The following is a 20,000-nucleotide window of genomic DNA, read 5'->3' on the forward strand; positions in this document are numbered from 1 at the left end:
GGAGAGGGTGTGTGAGAAGGAGAGGGAGAGGAGAGGGTGTGTGTGAGAAGGAGAGGGAGAGGAGAGGGTGTGTGTGAGAAGGAGAGGGAGAGGGAGAGGAGTGTGTAGGTGAGAAGGAGAGGGAGAGGAGAGGGTGTGTGAGAGAGAGAGAGGGAGAGGAGAGGGTGTGTGAGAGAAGGAGAGGGAGAGGAGAGGGTGTGTGAGAGAGAGAGAGGAGTGGAGAGGGTGAGAGAGGGAGAGGAGTGTGTGTGTGAGAAGGAGAGGGAGAGGAGAGGGTGTGTGAGAGAGAGAGAGGGAGAGGAGAGGGTGTGTGAGAGAAGGAGAGGGAGAGGAGAGGGTGTGTGAGAGAGAGAGAGGAGTGGAGAGGGTGAGAGAGGGAGAGGAGTGTGTGTGTGAGAAGGAGAGGGAGAGGAGAGGGTGTGTGAGAGAGAGAGAGGAGTGTGTGTGTGAGAAGGAGAGGGAGAGGAGAGGGTGTGTGAGAGAGAGAGAGGGAGAGGAGAGGAGATGGTGTGTGAGAGAGAGAGAGGGAGAGGAGAGGGTGAGTGTGAGAAGGAGAGGGAGAGGAGAGGGTGTGTGAGAGAGAGGGAGAGGAGTAGGTGTGTGTGTGAGAAGGAGAGGGAGAGAGAGGGAAAGAGAGAGAGGAGAGGGTGTGTGTGAGAAGGAGAGGGAGAGGAGAGGGTGAGAGAGGGAGAGGAGTGTGTGTGTGAGAGAGGGAGGGAGGGAGGGAGGGAGGGAGAGAGAGGGAAAGAGGGAGAGGGTGAGTGAGGGAGAGTGGCTCAGCACATAAAACAATAGCCACCCAGAGCATCAGCCTCTACCCCAGTGGTTCTCAAACTTTTCCTGTCATTCCCCCATTTCAAGCCCCACCTGTCCCTCATCGCTCCAATAAAATGGTAGGCCAAGCTTGAAATGATTGAAATAACGATAAGTTCTAAATCTTAATCAATAACAAATAACATCAGTTCAGAAATAGAGAAAATAAAAGTGCAATAGTGTCAATCCTTGCCCCAAATGGCCTGAGTTCCAAAAATAAAGAAAAAGGGCCTACTATGCAATTGTGTTATCAGTGGTAGGCCAAGCTTAAAATCTCCCTTGTACGTCGCTTTGGATAAAAGCGTCTGCTAAATGACAAAATGTAATGTAATGTAAAATTGTCAAATGTATTGAAATTTTCAATTTTCTTTTAGGTTGATTTTTTGGTGGATCAGCTGTCTTTTTCACCACTGGTACTGAGTCACCAACCTTTGTGTTTCGTGTCACAAATGTATCCCTAACGTCAATATTAGCCTATCGACCACTACACTTTCATGCATGGGAACGTTTTTTTTCATTGTCCCGCTGCAAAGTTATGTTGCTGTAACGTTGAACTCTGTGTAACCAGTGTGGAGAATAAATCCTTGGGCCAAATCAAGTTGCCGTTGGTCAAGTTGCCTGGAGCAGTAAACAAAAGTCTCCCCTGTAATCTCCGACTACGACTAGCAGGAAAGGTTAACAACAGGCTAATTATTTCAATACAATACTTAATATTATGAATAATGTAATGAATACAATATTTCTTTGTTTGCGTCTGGTTGTTTAGTGCGATGGGGGTGTATGATCGTCATTGTCTATAAAGGAAGGCATTGCAACGGAAAAAATCTCCCGTTCATCGCGTCCATTCGCGCCCCAACACTTTGAGAAACGCTGCTCTACACAGAGATGTTTGTCACAAACATAGTTATGTTAAAATACAGTTTGTTCATCCAGATTTAGTCACACACTGGTGTTCTGTGTCTGTAGTGTGTGTGTGTGTGTGTGTGTGTGTGTGTGTGTGTGTGTGAGAGAGAGAGAGCGGACGTACCAGAGAAGTAAAGTAGAGCGCAGATGGAGATCACAATGCTCAGCTTCATGGTGGCTTCAGAAGGAACACGAGTGACGTCTCAACAGCATGGAAAGCATCTCTCCAGATGCCCTTAAATACCCTCTACACCTCTTATTTTCAGCTCCTGCCCCTCCCACACTAACCCTCAATGTGTGCGTGTGCGTGTGCGTGTGTGTGTGTGTGTGTGTGTGTGTGTGTGTGTGAGAGTGAGTGATACCTCAGGACTCCGGAGCTGCATATAAGTATATTTATTAGACAAACAACAACAACAATTGCAATCGGGCTCACCCCCAGCACACGGCTGAAAGTGAAGCCCTGTTAAACACATCGCACAAGGTTTATATAGACAGAAGTTTAGTTTTCAGCAGGGATAACCATGTGGTGGATCACTGACGTCCGAGGCTCCCTATATTGCAAGGATGGCAGTTTTGCACAAGGTCGGAAGAAGCTTATCACTTCTGGTCTAAACATACTCTTGTACAAATGCAGACTAAGTGGCACCTAATATTCTAAGTTACACACACGCAGAAACACAGAAAAGCCATGTTCCTGCTTACATAAGTACATCATTCATATAAAGTAATTAATAATACAAGGCACTTGATTATTATATTCTTAAGTCATTAACAGTGTTTGGAAATGATCTCCATCAATCCATCCTTTTATCCGTTTCAATGGATAATCAAAATTACAATCATAATCACAATCACAATTGAAATCACAAATCATCTTTCTTATTTCGTCAATTTCAATGGATAACCTCAAAATCATCACTCTGAGCTTCATCATATGGATTTTCGGAACAGAGATCATTACTGAGCATCACTCCATATCATCATAAGTCAATCATTTAAAATGTCATCATATTTCCCATCACACATTTGTATACTTTGCATTCGTAGGCCAACATAGTGGGTGTCAACTGTGTGTGTGTGTCATTAGCCCGCCTAGGCTTCAGATAACATTCAAACAAGGCCTCTTTGCTGTGTCCTTGAAGGCCCTGTTCCCCATCAGGCATCCTGCAGAACACATCGGCTGGGCAGGAAAATGTAAACAGTCTCTTTGTGGAAAGTGTGTTTGGGCAGTCTGGTTTTCCACCACGAATGATCTTTGTCCCGGCCCCATTGCGGATATTTGACCAAGACCGGTGCCTGTTGTGATCAACATGCTAACAGTCCCAAAATGTAGAGCAGTACAGTTATTATCAAAAGTTCCACACATTGTTTAATTTTCTTGAAATGACTTCACAGAGATAGGACCGCCCCGCCCTCCCAGTATCCACTAGGCTTTTCTACCCCACTGGACAGCGTTGGTTTCTTCACCAGGTTTGAGACGAAAAATTGCCTAAGGCAAAGAATCCTGACTTCTGTCACAGTGGGCCGGCCTTGGAAAACTGTAGAGGAAAACAGCTCCTATCCTCTGTCTCTTTCTAAGGCAGGCTTACTTGTTTAAAATGTGTTCGATGTATCCAGGTGGCTCTCTCCGCTATCTTGACTGTGGTAGATGTTGACAGTAGCACTTTGTATGGTCTGTCCCACTTGGGCAAGTGGCAGTGTTTTCTTTTGAGGCTGTTGATTAGGACCCAATCTCCTGACCCAACCTTGGTTTCAGCCTCACAGGTTCCTGTGAAGCAGAGAGTTCTGAGAGCATTTAGCTAATTCACATTTTTGCCATATTCTGCAAATGTATATTCAATCTCTTTATCTGTTTCAGCAAATGGTTTGAGAGTTTAGGCAGTGACAGTGATAACAACATGCATGCTTAATTTCACTAATTTCACTCTTAGATTCTCAACTTGCTTTTAATAGGTCGGTTCAATCTTTTCTACCAGTCCTGCTGACTGGGGGTTGTATGAACAATGACTGTCTATGGCTAGACGATATTTCTTTCTTTCGTTTGGTTTTAACTCAATAAAATCTATAACTGAATGTTTAAACATCTTTCAAACTAAATAATTTAATAAGAAGTAAAACATACTGTATATGCTTACTATCCCCGCTTATTGAGGCATGTTTTCACCATGGCTCAATATTGCAGCATATCTTTTAGTATTGTGAGATCTAATTCTTCAATTGTGTACGTGTCAGATGGTTGTTGTAGTGCGGCCTGGTTAGTGGCCTTGTCTGCTTTGTGGATTCCCAATGAAACCGGGTTTTTTGCATGGGTGTGCGCAATCAGTGCAATTAGTTCCGCTGCCTGTGCGGAATAGTGTGGAAGTAGTGGCTGTGCGTCCAAGGTTAATTTGCTCAAACCATCAAGTACATCATTCATATAAAGTAATTAATAATACAAGGCACTTGATTATTACATTCTTAAGTCATTAACAGTGTTTGGAAATGATCTCCATCAATCCATCCTTTTATCCGTTTCAATGGATAATCAAAATTACAATCATAATCACAATCACAATTGAAATCACAAATCATCTTTCTTATTTCGTCAATTTCAATGGATAACCTCAAAATCATCACTCTGAGCTTCATCATATGGATTTTCGGAACAGAGATCATTACTGAGCATCACTCCATATCATCATAAGTCAATCATTTAAAATGTCATCATATTTCCCATCACACATTTGTATACTTTGCATTCGTAGGCCAACATAGTGGGTGTCAACTGTGTGTGTGTGTCATTAGCCCGCCTAGGCTTCAGATAACATTCAAACAAGGCCTCTTTGCTGTGTCCTTGAAGGCCCTGTTCCCCATCAGGCATCCTGCAGAACACATCGGCTGGGCAGGAAAATGTAAACAGTCTCTTTGTGGAAAGTGTGTTTGGGCAGTCTGGTTTTCCACCACGAATGATCTTTGTCCCGGCCCCATTGCGGATATTTGACCAAGACCGGTGCCTGTTGTGATCAATATGCTAACAGTCCCAAAATGTAGAGCAGTACAGTTAGTATCAAAAGTTCCACACATTGTTTCATTTTCTTGAAATGACTTCACAGAGATAGGACCGCCCCGCCCTCCCAGTATCCACTAGGCTTTTCTACCCCACTGGACAGCGTTGGTTTCTTCACCAGGTTTGAGACGAAAAATTGCCTAAGGCAAAGAATCCTGACTTCTGTCACAGTGGGCCGGCCTTGGAAAACTGTAGAGGAAAACAGCTCCTATCCTCTGTCTCTTTCTAAGGCAGGCTTACTTGTTTAAAATGTGTTCGATGTATCCAGGTGGCTCTCTCCGCTATCTTGACTGTGGTAGATGTTGACAGTAGCACTTTGTATGGTCTGTCCCACTTGGGCAAGTGGCAGTGTTTTCTTTTGAGGCTGTTGATTAGGACCCAATCTCCTGACCCAACCTTGGTTTCAGCCTCACAGGTTCCTGTGAAGCAGAGAGTTCTGAGAGCATTTAGCTAATTCACATTTTTGCCATATTCTGCAAATGTATATTCAATCTCTTTATCTGTTTCAGCAAATGGTTTGAGAGTTTAGGCAGTGACAGTGATAACAACATGCATGCTTAATTTCACTAATTTCACTCTTAGATTCTCAACTTGCTTTTAATAGGTCGGTTCAATCTTTTCTACCAGTCCTGCTGACTGGGGGTTGTATGAACAATGACTGTCTATGGCTAGACGATATTTCTTTCTTTCGTTTGGTTTTAACTCAATAAAATCTATAACTGAATGTTTAAACATCTTTCAAAATAAATAATTTAATAAGAAGTAAAACATACTGTATATGCTTACTATCCCCGCTTATTGAGGCATGTTTTCACCATGGCTCAATATTGCAGCATATCTTTTAGTATTGTGAGATCTAATTCTTCAATTGTGTACGTGTCAGATGGTTGTTGTAGTGCGGCCTGGTTAGTGGCCTTGTCTGCTTTGTGGATTCCCAATGAAACCGGGTTTTTTGCATGGGTGTGCGCAATCAGTGCAATTAGTTCCGCTGCCTGTGCGGAATAGTGTGGAAGTAGTGGCTGTGCGTCCAAGGTTAATTTGCTCAAACCATCAAGTACATCATTCATATAAAGTAATTAATAATACAAGGCACTTGATTATTACATTCTTAAGTCATTAACAGTGTTTGGAAATGATCTCCATCAATCCATCCTTTTATCCGTTTCAATGGATAATCAAAATTACAATCATAATCACAATCACAATTGAAATCACAAATCATCTTTCTTATTTCGTCAATTTCAATGGATAACCTCAAAATCATCACTCTGAGCTTCATCATATGGATTTTCGGAACAGAGATCATTACTGAGCATCACTCCATATCATCATAAGTCAATCATTTAAAATGTCATCATATTTCCCATCACACATTTGTATACTTTGCATTCGTAGGCCAACATAGTGGGTGTCAACTGTGTGTGTGTGTCATTAGCCCGCCTAGGCTTCAGATAACATTCAAACAAGGCCTCTTTGCTGTGTCCTTGAAGGCCCTGTTCCCCATCAGGCATCCTGCAGAACACATCGGCTGGGCAGGAAAATGTAAACAGTCTCTTTGTGGAAAGTGTGTTTGGGCAGTCTGGTTTTCCACCACGAATGATCTTTGGCCCGGCCCCATTGCGGATATTTGACCAAGACCGGTGCCTGTTGTGATCAATATGCTAACAGTCCCAAAATGTAGAGCAGTACAGTTAGTATCAAAAGTTCCACACATTGTTTCATTTTCTTGAAATGACTTCACAGAGATAGGACCGCCCCGCCCCGCCCTCCCAGTATCCACTAGGCTTTTCTACCCCACTGGACAGCGTTGGTTTCTTCACCAGGTTTGAGACGAAAAATTGCCTAAGGCAAAGAATCCTGACTTCTGTCACAGTGGGCCGGCCTTGGAAAACTGTAGAGGAAAACAGCTCCTATCCTCTGTCTCTTTCTAAGGCAGGCTTACTCATTTACAATGTGTTCGATGTATCCAGGTGGCTCTCTCCGCTATCTTGACTGTAGTAGATGTTGACAGTAGCACTTGGTATGGTCTGTCCCACTTGGGCAAGTGGCAGTGTTTTCTTTTGAGGCTGTTGATTAGGACCCAATCTCCTGACCCAACCTTGGTTTCAGCCTCGCGGGGTCCTGTGAAGCAGAGAGTTCTGAGAGCATTTTGCTAATTCACATGTTTGCCATATTCTGCAAATGTATATTCAATCTCTTTATCTTTCAGCAAATGGTTTGAGAGTTTAGGCAGTGACAGTGATAACAACATGCATGCTTAATTTCACTAATTTCACTCTTAGATTCTCAACTTGCTTTTAATAGGTCGGTTCATTCTTTTCTACCAGTCCTGCTGACTGGGGGTTGTATGAACAATGACTGTCTACGATATTTCTTTCTTTCGTTTGGATTTAACTCAATAAAATCTATAACTGAATGTTTAAACATTGTTCAAACTAAATAATTTAATAAGAAGTAAAACATACTGTATATGCTTACTATGCCCGCTTATTGAGGCATGTTTTCACCATGGCTCAATATTGCAGCATATCTTTTAGTATTGTGAGATCTAATTCTTCAATTGTGTACGTGTCAGATGGTTGTTGTAGTGCGGCCTGGTTAGTGGCCTTGTCTGCTTTGTGGATTCCCAATGAAACCGGGTTTTTTGCATGGGTGTGCGCAATCAGTGCAATTAGTTCCGCTGCCTGTGCGGAATAGTGTGGAAGTAGTGGCTGCGCGTTCAAGGTTCATTTGCTTGAACCATCAACAAACAATAGTTAAATCAGCTTTTGGAAAAGGCATATCTTTTAGGTCAGCTCTGGCTGCCATAGTTTTTATCTGTCTTTGCTACACAATCTTTTGGATTACCATCATCTGCCATAAGTAAAAGTGTAGCTGGGTTAAATGTCACGCAGTGCTCAATAGTGATATGAGGCTGTGAGAGCAAAACAGTCATGCAAAATAATTGTCTGGCTGGTGACATGTAAGCATGTGGAACTTTCAGTGTCTGTTTAGTACAATAGGAGCAGAGGCCTGCACCGCCAAGGCTGCAGCCACTACTGCTTGTTAACATTCAGACATTGCTTGGGCTACTGGATCTAGCCGTGTGGAATAGTATGCCACTGGTCTCAACTTGAAGTCCCCACGTATGCATTAGCACAGATGTCATATAACCTTTTTTACAGTCTACAGCTTGTACGAATGGCTTGTCGTGTCATGGATGTGCTAAGACATAATTCATTTCTTTGTCTGTGGCTGAGGTGCTTTTTTAAGATAGCTTCACTTCACTTCACTTCACTTCACTAATTTTGTGGCCTTGTTTCTACTAAAAATCTTAACAACACCAGGGTATTTTGTTTACAGGTCTTTACAGGTTATCTGGAGGGACAGAGGGGAATTGAAGGCTCTTCTTTGTGACTTATCTACTGACAGTGCTTACACTATTTTATGTTATCCTTTTATTTTGTCGAAGTTTGTGCCTTTTGTCTTTGTTTGTTCCACCCTTATCCCTATAATTTGGCCCAAGCCGTGTGCCTTGACTGGTGTCAAGTACTCTGGCACATTCCTGTTACCAAACACCCCCCCCTCCCCCTCTCTCACAGTCAAATGCTTTAATGCTTGAATATTCTGTTAACCCCTCATACTGTTGTTGGTTTCTCATGTGAGATTTGATAAGTACCCGCAGCCAAGAATTCGGACCCTGAGGTCACCCAACACTTCACATCCATTCAGAGGAGAAGATTACCCCTTCCCTGCCCAATAGGAGCGAGGAGAAACCGCATCAGCTGCCACTAACACACCGCATCTAACACTTCCCTGTTTCTGTGTGTCCTGGGGCTTGTTGGCCTCTTGGAGCGGTGGGCTCAGCCTGAGGTGATGGACTGTCCACCTTTCCCCAGAGATACACACACTCACCCTAAACTAAAGGACTATTGACAACCCTATGATCACAATGGACACCTGTACTCTTCAACCGGCCATCCACGTGCTTGGTGTTCCTGATTCAGCACTTCTTGTCATGGTAGAGACTACCCACCCAGAACACTAACATACATGGCAGAAGGACTCTGCATATGGGCTCTGAGTGTTTACATTACGCGTTATTAACGGCGTTAACGCAAACCCATTTTAAGGCCGTTCATTTTTTTATCGCGAGATTAACGCGATTTTTTTTTTAATATATTTTTTTTAGATTAACGTTCTTTTTGGCCTCGCAAACTGTGTGAATGGTGAGCGCGTTACGGCAAAATGGATGATAAAAAGCTTCTGAATGGAAAGTTTACTTTTAAAAGTTGTGTTGTGCAAAAGAAGCCAGCTTCACTGTTGTCCTAAAATGTCAACAGGCAGCTGGCTGAAAGCAAAGAAGTAATAGGCTTACCTTTTATTGGTAACCTAACTGTTACGGTTCATTGTTTCTGAAATAAGAGGCCTGACTGCTATGTTCCCAGCAAACTTGAAAAAAAGAAAATATTAAGCCATGGTTTAACTGCACTATAGGCTGAATCCTTGTTTACCTGAAATGTGCACTTTATAATTTTATTTTGTACCGCCCTATTTGGCAATGTTGGTTTTCAATAAAATAAAACATTTGCTTAAAGCAAGCCAATCCACTTTTCCATGTTGATAAGGGCATTCAAATAAAAATAAAATGATGGAAAAAATAAATAAATGAAGAGACATTTAGAATAGATCCAAATTTGCGATTAATCGCGATTCATTTTGAGTTAACTATGACATAAATGCGATTAATCGCGATTAAATATTTTAATCGTTTGACAGCACTAATGATAACCCTTGTGTGAGCATCACAATGCTCATATCGGGGACTGATATTGATGTTTTCCTGGCCTGATTGGTTGTTGCATGGTGGTTCTTGTGTGAGCATAGAAATGCTCATATGGGGGACTGATGGAACTGCAAAATAGCTATTCTACTGTTGTTATATTGCTATTCTGTTGTTGTAAGACATTAACTGAGTGTAGCCTTATTTTATATCTGTAACTCATAACCTTGGATGTATACTCTGTCTGTCTCACTGAGACCTGAACAAATGGCATGTGAACCCCTCTCCCCCCCAGAGTCTCCTTCTTGCTATAACCCTTTGTACCCTGTTATCACCCCCCCTCCCCCATAGGTGAACCCCTCACCCCCCCAGAGTCTCCTTCTTGCTATAACCCTTTGTACCCTGTTATCACCCCCCCTCCCCCATAGGTGAACCCCTCACCCCCCCAGAGTCTCCTTCTTGCTATAACCCTTTGTACCCTGTTATCACCCCCCCCCCCCTCCCCCATAGGTGAACCCCTCACCCCTCTGTCTCCCCCTTCCTCTCACCTATAGGGTGTGGTCATCCCCTCCCCTATTGTATTCTACCTGACTGAAATGGTTTAAATACCAGCTTAGTGTACAGTAAGATAGGCCTTTCTCTGAGCACCAGCTAAGAGGGGGTCTCCACGCCGAAATAAACTACAGAAACCTGACTACGTCCTGCGGTGCCTTCTTCAACTTTGGCGTGCTCATTTAGATTCTATGACCTTTGACCCCGTGGTCTCAGACCTTTAGTCCCCACCGTAGAGAGAAGGCACTGCAGAGAAGGAACTCATCACAAACATTAAATATATATATATATATATTTATATTTTTCTGTAACCATACCGATGACCTCCCTTGAAACTGGCGAAGGCTATTACACACACACACACACACACACACACACACACACACACACATACACACACGCACGCACGCACGCACACACACACACACACACACACTCCCACTGCTCTATGGACAGTCCCTCATACACACACACACACACACACACACACACACTCCCACTGCTCTATGGACTGTCCCATATACACACACACACACACACACACTCCCGCTGCACGCTACAGTATAGTGCAGTTATCGGCTCTTACAGGCTCTGTGTTTATTGCTAAATGTTTTGGGCCAAATGTTATATATTTGTGTAATAAATGTTTTGTAGATGCTGTCGTACCATGCTTATCTGTGTGTGTGTGTGTGTGTGTGTGTGAGTGAGTGTTCGTGTGTCATATGAGCTATAAGAGGCCATTGGGTAATGTTCACTATTTTATATATTTTTTCAATTCTTACACTATGTTCTCTGCATCCTGCTGCCGTACCATGCTTATCTCTCTCTCTCTGTGTGTGTGTGTGTGTGTGTGAGTGTGAGTGTTCCTGTGTGTGTGTGTGTGTGTGTGTGTGTGTGTGTGTGTGTGTATCTGCTGTCACATCTATCTGTGTGACGGTGCAGTCAGCAGCACTGGTGTGTCCTGCCTGTATGTGTGTGTGTGTGTGTGTGTGTGTGTGAACACAGGACACAGGAGACTTTAGTGATGCTTTACAGATGCTTTATTGATGCTTTACTGACATTTCCCTCTGATCTCAGGTCAGGGTTAGGGTTAGGGTTAGGGTCAGGGTTCAGAGTCAGGGTCAGGGTTCAGAGTCAGGGTCAGGGTTCAGCTCAGTCGGAGCTCCAGTACTTCAACTCCTCCTCCATCCCCCCCCACTCTGTACATGCCCCGCGATGACCGACCAAAATCCCCCATCCATTTTCTCTGTGGACAAAAGTTAGCAGGGAAATGTGTCAGGGTGTGTGTCCAACATAGTGTGTGTGTCCAACATAGTGTGTGTGTCCAACAGTGTGTGTGTCCAACAGTGTGTGTGTCCAACAGCGTGTGTGTCCAATATAGGGTGTGTCCAATATAGGGTGTGTGTCCAACATAGGGTGTGTGTCCAACAGCGAGTGTGTCCAATATAGGGTGTGTCCAATATAGGGTGTGTGTCCAACATGGGGTGTGTGTCCTGCTTTGCATTGCACAGCACTTTGGGGTTGACTTACCGTTTGGCAGCGCAGAACAAGCATTCATTTTCATAGGTGACGTCGTCGGACCCACAGATAGGGCGGTACTCCTTAGTGCAAGCAGAACCGTAGCCTTGACAATCAATCTGAACAAAGAAAGAAGTGCCTTAACAAACACACACGCATACATCATACAAATGGTCACACACACACAGGCATCATACAAATGGTCACACACACACACACACACACACGTCATACAAATGGTCACACACACACAGGCATCATACAAATGGTCACACACACACACACACACATCATACAAACAGTCACACACACGGGCACACACACATACACATGTACACATGTGCACAAATCATGAAAGTGGTCACAAACACACATGCACGCACCGACACACACGTACAATCACACACACACATTAATATGCAGGACACTGCAGAAGAGTACAGAGGACAATGTGTGAGATAGTGGACCTTACCCCGATCCTCGGGACTGACCTGGCCAAAGTGTGACCTGATTCATGATAAGTAAGAAAAGAGAGAGAGAGGAGAGAGGGTGTGTGAGAGAGAGAGAGAGGGAGAGGAGAGGGTGTGTGTGAGAAGGAGAGGGAGAGGAGAGGAGAGAGTGTGAGAGAGAGAGAGGGAGAGGAGAGGGTGTGTGTGAGAAGGAGAGGGAGAGGAGAGGGTGAGAGAGGGAGAGGAGTGTGTGTGTGAGAGAGGGAGAGGAGAGGGTGTGTGTGAGAAGGAGAGGGAGAGGAGAGGAGAGAGTGTGTGAGAGAGGGAGGGAGGGAGGGAGAGAGAGGGAAAGAGGGAGAGGGTGAGTGAGGGAGAGTGGCTCAGCACATAAAACAATAGCCACCCAGAGCATCAGCCTCTACCCCAGTGGTTCTCAAACTTTTCCTGTCATTCCCCCATTTCAAGCCCCACCTGTCCCTCATCGCTCCAATAAAATGGTAGGCCAAGCTTGAAATGATTGAAATAACGATAAGTTCTAAATCTTAATCAATAACAAATAACATCAGTTCAAAAATAGAGAAAATAAAAGTGCAATGGTGTCAATCCTTGCCCCAAATGGGCTGAGTTCCAAAAGTAAAGAAAAAGGGCCTACTATGCAATTGTGTTATCAGTGGTAGGCCAAGCTTAAAATCTCCCTTGTACGTCGCTTTGGATAAAAGCGTCTGCTAAATGACAAAATGTAATGTAATGTAAAATTGTCAAATGTATTGAAATTTTTTGGTGGATCAGCTGTCTTTTTCACCACTGGTACGGAGTCACCAACCTTTGTGTTTCGTGTCACAAATGTATCCCTAACGTCAATATTAGCCTATCGACCACTACACTTTCATGCATGGGAACGTTTTTTTTTCATTGTCCAACTGCAAAGTTATGTTGCTGTAACGTTGAACTCTGTGTAACCAGTGTGGAGAATAAATCCTTGGGCCAAATCAAGTTGCCGTTGGTCAAGTTGCCTGGAGCAGTAAACAAAAGTCTCCCCTGTAATCTCCGACTACGACTAGCAGGAAAGGTTAACAACAGGCTAATTATTTCAATACAATACTTAATATTATGAATAATGTAATGAATACAATATTTCTTTGTTTGAGTCTGGTTGTTTAGTGCGATGGGGGTGTATGATCGTCATTGTCTATAAAGGAAGGCATTGCAACGGAAAAAATCTCCCGTTCATCGCGTCCATTCGCGCCCAACACTTTGAGAAACGCTGCTCTACACAGAGATGTTTGTCACAAACATAGTTATGTTAAAATAGAGTTTGTTCATCCAGATTTAGTCACACACTGGTGTTCTGTGTCTGTAGTGTGTGTGTGTGTGTGTGTGTAGTGTGTGTGTGTGTGTGTGTGTGTGTGTGTGTGTGTGAGAGAGAGAGAGAGAGAGTGGACGTACCAGAGAAGTAAAGTAGAGCGCAGAGGGAGTTCACAATGCTCAGCTTCATGGTGGCTTCAGAAGGAACACCAGCGTCGTCTCAACAGCATGGAAAGCATCTCTCCAGATGCCCTTAAATACCCTCTACACCTCTTATGTTCAGCTCCCGCCCCTCCCACACTAACCCTCAATGTGTGTGTGCGTGTGTGTGTGTGTGTGTGTGTGTGTGTGTGTGTGTGTGTGTTTGTGTGTGTGTGTGTGTGTGAGAGTGAGTGATACCTCAGGACTCTGGAGCTGCATATAAGTATATTTATTAGACAAACAACAACAACAATTGCAATCGGGCTCACTCCCAGCACACGGCTGAAAGTGAAGCCCTGTTAAACACATCGCACAAGGTTTATATAGACAGAAGTTTAGTTTTCAGCAGGGATAACCATGTGGTGGATCACCGACGTCCGAGGCTCCCTATATTGCAAGGATGGCAGTTTTGCACAAGGTCGGAAGAAGCTTATCACTTCTGGTCTAAACATACTCTTGTACAAATGCAGACTAAGTGGCACCTAATATTCTAAGCTACACACACGCAGAAACACAGAAAAGCCATGTTCCTGCTTACATAAGTACATCATTCATATAAGGTAATTAATAATACAAGGCACTTGATTATTATATTCTTAAGTCATTAACAGTGTTTGGAAATGATCTCCATCAATCCATCCTTTTATCCGTTTCAATGGATAATCAAAATTACAATCATAATCACAATCACAATTGAAATCACAAATCATCTTTCTTAATTCGTCAATTTCAATGGATAATCTCAAAATCATCACTCTGAGCTTCATCACATGGATTTTCGGAACAGAGATCATTACTGAGCATCACTCCATATCATCATAAGTCAATCATTTAAAATTTCATCATATTTATCATCACACATTTGTATACTTTGCATTCGTAGGCCAACATAGTGGGTGTCAACTGTGTGTGTGTCATTAGCTCGCCTAGGCTTCAGATAACATTCAAACAAGGCCTCTTTGCTGTGTCCTTGAAGGCCCTGTTCCCCATCAGGTATCCTGCAGACAGTGTTGTGCACGTTCACACCTCTCATGAACTCGTTCAAAGTTCAGTTCATACAAGTAAACATGAATCGTTCACGTTCATAGTTCACCATTTAAATTCTGAACTAGTTCATAGTTCAGTTCAGTTCATTTTAATTATTTTTTTAATTATTACAAATTTTTCAGGAGGGCATAATTTTCACAGAAAGGTGATATTTTTACTGTCGGAAACTTTATCAGACAGTGTTTAAAAACCCTGCACATAATAATAAGGTGGATCGGATGTACTCGCTGAGTCTGCGTCTCTGTTTTCGCTTTCACTTGCCATTTTTATATGAGACCAAGAGCTGTTGTCTTGGAATACGTTGCTTGTTTGGTATACATGTGTGTGCGATGATTCATGGGTAACGTAGTGCGAAGTCGAGTTAGTTGGTTTAGCTAAGGCTACATCGCAGAAATTATACGGGTAGGCCTACTGTTATAGAGGGGGTTCGGGAAATGTGTAATCACTGAGGGTCATCCGATTAGAATGGAAAAGAATGGACACTTGGATATTCAGTTTGATTCTTCAGTCTTTGTATTGCATTAACAATGAATGGGATAGATTGTAGTTGGGTGTATGTTTGTATGTGAGCGTGTGTGTGTGTGTGTGTGTGTGTGTAAGTAAAATATACATTAGCAGCCTACACAGCCCTGTAGTACAATTTAAATAATGAATTATACAGGGAACTAATGGTAAGAATTCAACCTCTTCAGCAATGACATGCTACTGGCTTAATCTAAGATCAACAAGGGCATGTGCACTAAATGAAAGACCGCTCAAAAGTTAGCATAGGTAAACCCTGTAACACTCGTATTTGTACATAAGCAGTTTATGCTAAACGAGTTCACGAACAGTGCCATCATGCTAGATTAATTAAGTGACAGTGCTCGTAACAATTATGAGCAAGCTAAACTATAACAAACACATAATGACAAGGTAGGCTACAAAGTCAAACTTACATATACATGGACTCACACAACTTCAACAAAGTGCAACGTTCAATTATGTGAAAATATGACCGAAGTTAACTGCCACTCCATCTAAATATGCCGTGAAGCGAAATCAAAACACTACCTTGCGGAGTGGAGTCACATGACCAACGCAATTACCAAATATGGTCATTTACCAAAACATGCTCTGTCTGGACAACTTAACAAATAATTACTATGGCCTTTTTATCAGGTACTGAGCAACGACATGGCGCAAGCATTAGATTTAGACAGCGTCTTTCCTCAGTAGAAAGAAAACATTCCGTAATGTTTTAGCTAGACCTCAGTGGCGCCGGACCTCAGATAATATGAACGTGTTCAAATTCATTATTTGTCATTAAGTTGCGTTCAGTTCATCGTTCTCATAAAAATGAACGTGTTCAATGAACGCGTTCATGCACAACACTGCCTGCAGAACACATTGGCTGTTGAATATTACTGGGCAGGAAAATATAAACAGTCTCTTTGCGGAAAGTGTGTTTGGGCAGTCTGGTTTTCCACCACGAATGATCTTTGTCCCGGCCCCATTGCGGATATTTGACCAAGACCGGTGCCTGTTGTGATCAATATGCTAACAGTCCCAAAATGTAGAGCAGTACAGTTAGTATCAAAAGTTCCACAAACTGTTTCATTTTCTTGAAATGACTTCACAGAGATAGGACCGCCCCGCCCCGCCCTCCCAGTATCCACTAGGCTTTTCTACCCCACTGGACAGCGTTGGTTTCTTCACCAGGTTTGAGACGAAAAATTGCCTAAGGCAAAGAATCCTGACTTCTGTCACAGTGGGCCGGCCTTGGAAAACTGTAGAGGAAAACAGCTCCTATCCTCTGTCTCTTTCTAAGGCAGGCTTACTCGTTTACAATGTGTTCGATGTATCCAGGTGGCTCTCTCCGCTATCTTGACTGTAGTAGATGTTGACAGTAGCACTTTGTATGGTCTGTCCCACTTGGGCGAGTGGCAGTGTTTTCTTTTGAGGCTGTTGATTAGGACCCAATCTCCTGACCCAACCTTGGTTTCAGTCTCACAGGTTCCTGTGAAGCAGAGAGTTCTGAGAGCATTTTGCTAATTCACATTTTTGCCATATTCTGCAAATGTATATTCAAACTCTTTATCTGTTTCAGCAAATGGTTTGAGAGTTTAGGCAGTGACAGTGATAACAACATGCGTGCTTAATTTCACTCTTAGATTCTCAACTTGCTTTTAATAGGTCGGTTCATTCTTTTCTACCAGTCCTGCTGACTGGGGGTTGTATGAACAATGACTGTCTATGGCTAGACGATATTTCTTTCTTTCGTTTGGATTTAACTCAATAAAATCTATAACTGAATGTTTAAACATCTTTCAAACTAAATAATTTAATAAGAAGTAAAACATACTGTATATGCTTACTATCCCCGCTTATTGAGGCATGTTTTCACCATGGCTCAATATTGCAGCATATCTTTTAGTATTGTGAGATCTAATTATTCAATTGTGTACGTGTCAGATGGTTGTTGTCGTGTGGCCTGGTTAGTGGCCTTGTCTGCTTTGTGGATTCCCAATGAAACCGGGTCTTTTGCATGTGTGTATGCGCAATCAGTGCAATTAGTTCCGCTGCCTGTGCGGAATAGTGTGGAAGTAGTGGCTGTGCGTTCAAGGTTCATTTGCTTGAACCATCAACAAACAATAGTTAAATCAGCTTTTGGAAAAGGCTTTTGTAGGTCAGCTCTGGTTGCCATAGTTTTTATCTGTCTTTGCTACACAATCTTTTGGATTACCATCCTCTGCCATAAGTAAAAGTGTAGCTGGGTTAAATGTCACGCAGTGCTCAATAGTGATATGAGGCTGCGAGAGCAAAACACTCATGCAAGAGAATTGGCTGGCTGGTGACATGTAAGCATGTGGAACTTTCAGTGTAAGTGGGCTGTGTAGTACAATAGGAGCAGAGGCCTGCACCGCCAAGGCTGCAGCCACTACTGCTTGTTAACATTCAGACATTGCTTGGGCTACTGGATCTAGCCGTGTGGAATAGTATGCCACTGGTCTCAACTTGAAGTCCCCACGTATGCATTAGCACAGATGTCATATAACTTTTTTTTACAGTCTACAGCTTGTACGAATGGCTTGTCGTGTCATGGATGTGCTAAGACATAATTCATTTCTTTGTCTGTGGCTGAGGTGCTTTTTTAAGATAGCTTCACTTCACTTCACTTCACTAAATTTGTGGCCTTGTTTCTGCTAAAAATCTTAACAACACCAGGGTATTTTGTTTACAGGTCTTTACAGGTTATCTGGAGGGACAGAGGGGAATTGAAGGCTCTTCTTTGTGACTTATCTACTGACAGTGCTTACACTATTTTATGTTATCCTTTTATTTTGTCGAAGTTTGTGCCTTTTGTCTTTGTTTGTTCCACCCTTATCCCTATAATTTTGCCCAAGCCGTGTGCCTTGACTGGTGTCAAGTACTCTGGCACATTCCTGTTACCAAACATCCCCCCCTCCCCCTCTCTCACAGTCAGATGCTTTAATGCTTGAATGTTCTGTTAACCCCTCATACTGTTGTTGGTTTCTCATGTGAGATTTGATAAGTACCCGCAGCCAAGAATTCGGACCCTGAGGTCACCCAACACTTCACGTCCATTCAGAGGAGAAGAGTACCCCTCCCCTGCCCAATAGGAGCGAGGAGAAACCGCATCAGCTGCCACCAACACACCGCATCTAACACTTCCCTGTTTCTGTGTGTCCTGGGGCTTTTTGGCCTCTTGGAGCGGTGGGCTCAGCCTGAGGTGATGGACTGTCCACCTTTCCCCAGAGATACACACACTCACCCTAAACTAAAGGACTATTGACAACCCTATGACCACAATGGACACCTGTACTCTTCAACCGGCCATCCACGTGCTTGGTGTTCCTGATTCAGCACTTCTTGTCATGGTAGAGACTACCCACCCAGAACACTAACATATATGGCAGAAGGACCCTGCATATGGGCTCTGAGTGTTTACATGATAACTAGTGCTGTCAGTTTAACGCGTTATTAACGGCGTTAATGCAAACCCATTTTAAGGCCGTTCATTTTTTTATCGCGAGATTAATGCGATTTTTTTTAAAAATATTTTTTTTTTTAGATTAACGTTCTTTTTGGCCTTGCAAACTGTGTGAATGGTGAGCGCGTTACGGCAAAATGGATGATAAAAAGCTTCTGAATGGAAAGTTTACTTTTAAAAGTTGTGTTGTGCAAAAGAAGCCAGCTTCACTGTTGTCTGAAAATGTCAACAGGCAGCTGGCTGAAAGCAAAGAAGTAATAGGCTTACCTTTTATTGGTAACCTAACTGTTACGGTTCATTGTTTCTGAAATAAGAGGCCTGACTGCTATGTTCCCAGCAAACTTGAAAAAAAGAAAATATTAAGCCATGGTTTAACTGCACTATAGGCTGAGTCCTTGTTTACCTGAAATGTGCACTTTATAATTTTATTTTGTACCGCCCTATTTGGCAATGTTGGTTTTCAATAAAATAAAACATTTGCTTAAAGCAAGCCAATCCACTTTTCCATGTTGATAAGGGCATTAAAATAAAAATAAAATGATGGAAAAAATAAATAAACGAAGAGACATTTAGAATAGATCCAAATTTGCGATTAATCGCGATTCATTTTGAGTTAACTATGACATAAATGCGATTAATCGTGATTAAATATTTTAATCGTTTGACAGCACTAATGATAACCCTTGTGTGAGCATCACAATGCTCATATCGGGGACTGATGGAACCGCATATTGATGTTTTCCTGGCCTGATTGGTTGTTGCATGGTGGTTCTTGTGTGAGCATAGAAGTGCTCATATGGGGGACTGATGGAACTGCAAAATAGCTATTCTACTATTGTTATATTGCTATTCTGTTGTTGTAAGACATTAACTAAGTGTAGCCTTATTTTGTATCTGTAACTCATAACCTTGGATGTATACTCTGTCCCCCCAGAGTCTCCTTCTTGCTATAACCCTTTGTACCCTGTTATCACCCCCCCCCCATAGGTGAACCCCTCACCCCCCAGAGTCTCCTTCTTGCTATAACCCTTTGTACCCTGTTATCACCCCCCCCTCCCCCATAGGTGAACCCCTCACCCCACTGTGTCCCCCTTCCCCTCCCCTTTTGTATTCTACCTGACTGAAATGGTTTAAATACCAGCTTAGTGTACAGTAAGGTAGGCCTTTTTCTGAGCACCAGCTAAGAGGGGGTCTCCACGCCGAAATAAACTACAGAAACCTGACTACGTCCTGCGGTGCCTTCTTCAACTTTGGCGTGCTCATTCAGATTCTATGACCTTTGATCTTTGACCCCGTGGTCTCAGACCTTTAGTCCCCACTGTAGAGAGAAGGCACTGCAGATAAGGAACTCATCACAAACATTAAATATACGTATATAAATATATATAAATATATGAAACAAGAGCAGAA

General features: G+C 42.9%; 2 protein-coding genes across 3 annotated transcripts in view; both read right to left on the reverse strand.

Annotated features, from left to right (window-relative positions):
• Positions 1 to 1,947, reverse strand: part of LOC116218106 (ovomucoid-like) — a 24,734-nt gene extending 22,787 nt beyond the window's left edge. The window contains exon 1 of one of the 2 annotated variants that reach the window (XM_031558284.2): positions 1,841 to 1,944. In XM_031558284.2, the coding sequence (XP_031414144.1) occupies positions 1,841 to 1,889 (49 nt within the window). In that variant the 5' untranslated portion in view covers positions 1,890 to 1,944. Of the gene's footprint in view, positions 1 to 1,840 lie in introns of both variants that reach the window. The other variant, XM_031558286.1, reaches the window with a different exon arrangement.
• A 9,151-nt stretch (positions 1,948 to 11,098) lies between these two features.
• LOC116218107 (ovomucoid-like) lies at positions 11,099 to 13,558 on the reverse strand. Its single transcript, XM_031558287.1, has 4 exons — positions 13,490 to 13,558; positions 12,067 to 12,101; positions 11,607 to 11,713; positions 11,099 to 11,322 (listed from the first exon to the last, which is right to left on the reverse strand). The coding sequence occupies exons 1-4, from the start codon at positions 13,536 to 13,538 to the stop codon at positions 11,229 to 11,231; spliced, it is 285 nt and encodes a 94-aa protein (XP_031414147.1). The 5' UTR covers positions 13,539 to 13,558; the 3' UTR covers positions 11,099 to 11,228.
• Between the last annotated feature and the right edge of the window lie 6,442 nt (positions 13,559 to 20,000).

This window comes from Clupea harengus, chromosome 21, assembly GCF_900700415.2.
Source record: "Clupea harengus chromosome 21, Ch_v2.0.2, whole genome shotgun sequence".
Lineage (NCBI taxonomy): Eukaryota > Metazoa > Chordata > Actinopteri > Clupeiformes > Clupeidae > Clupea > Clupea harengus.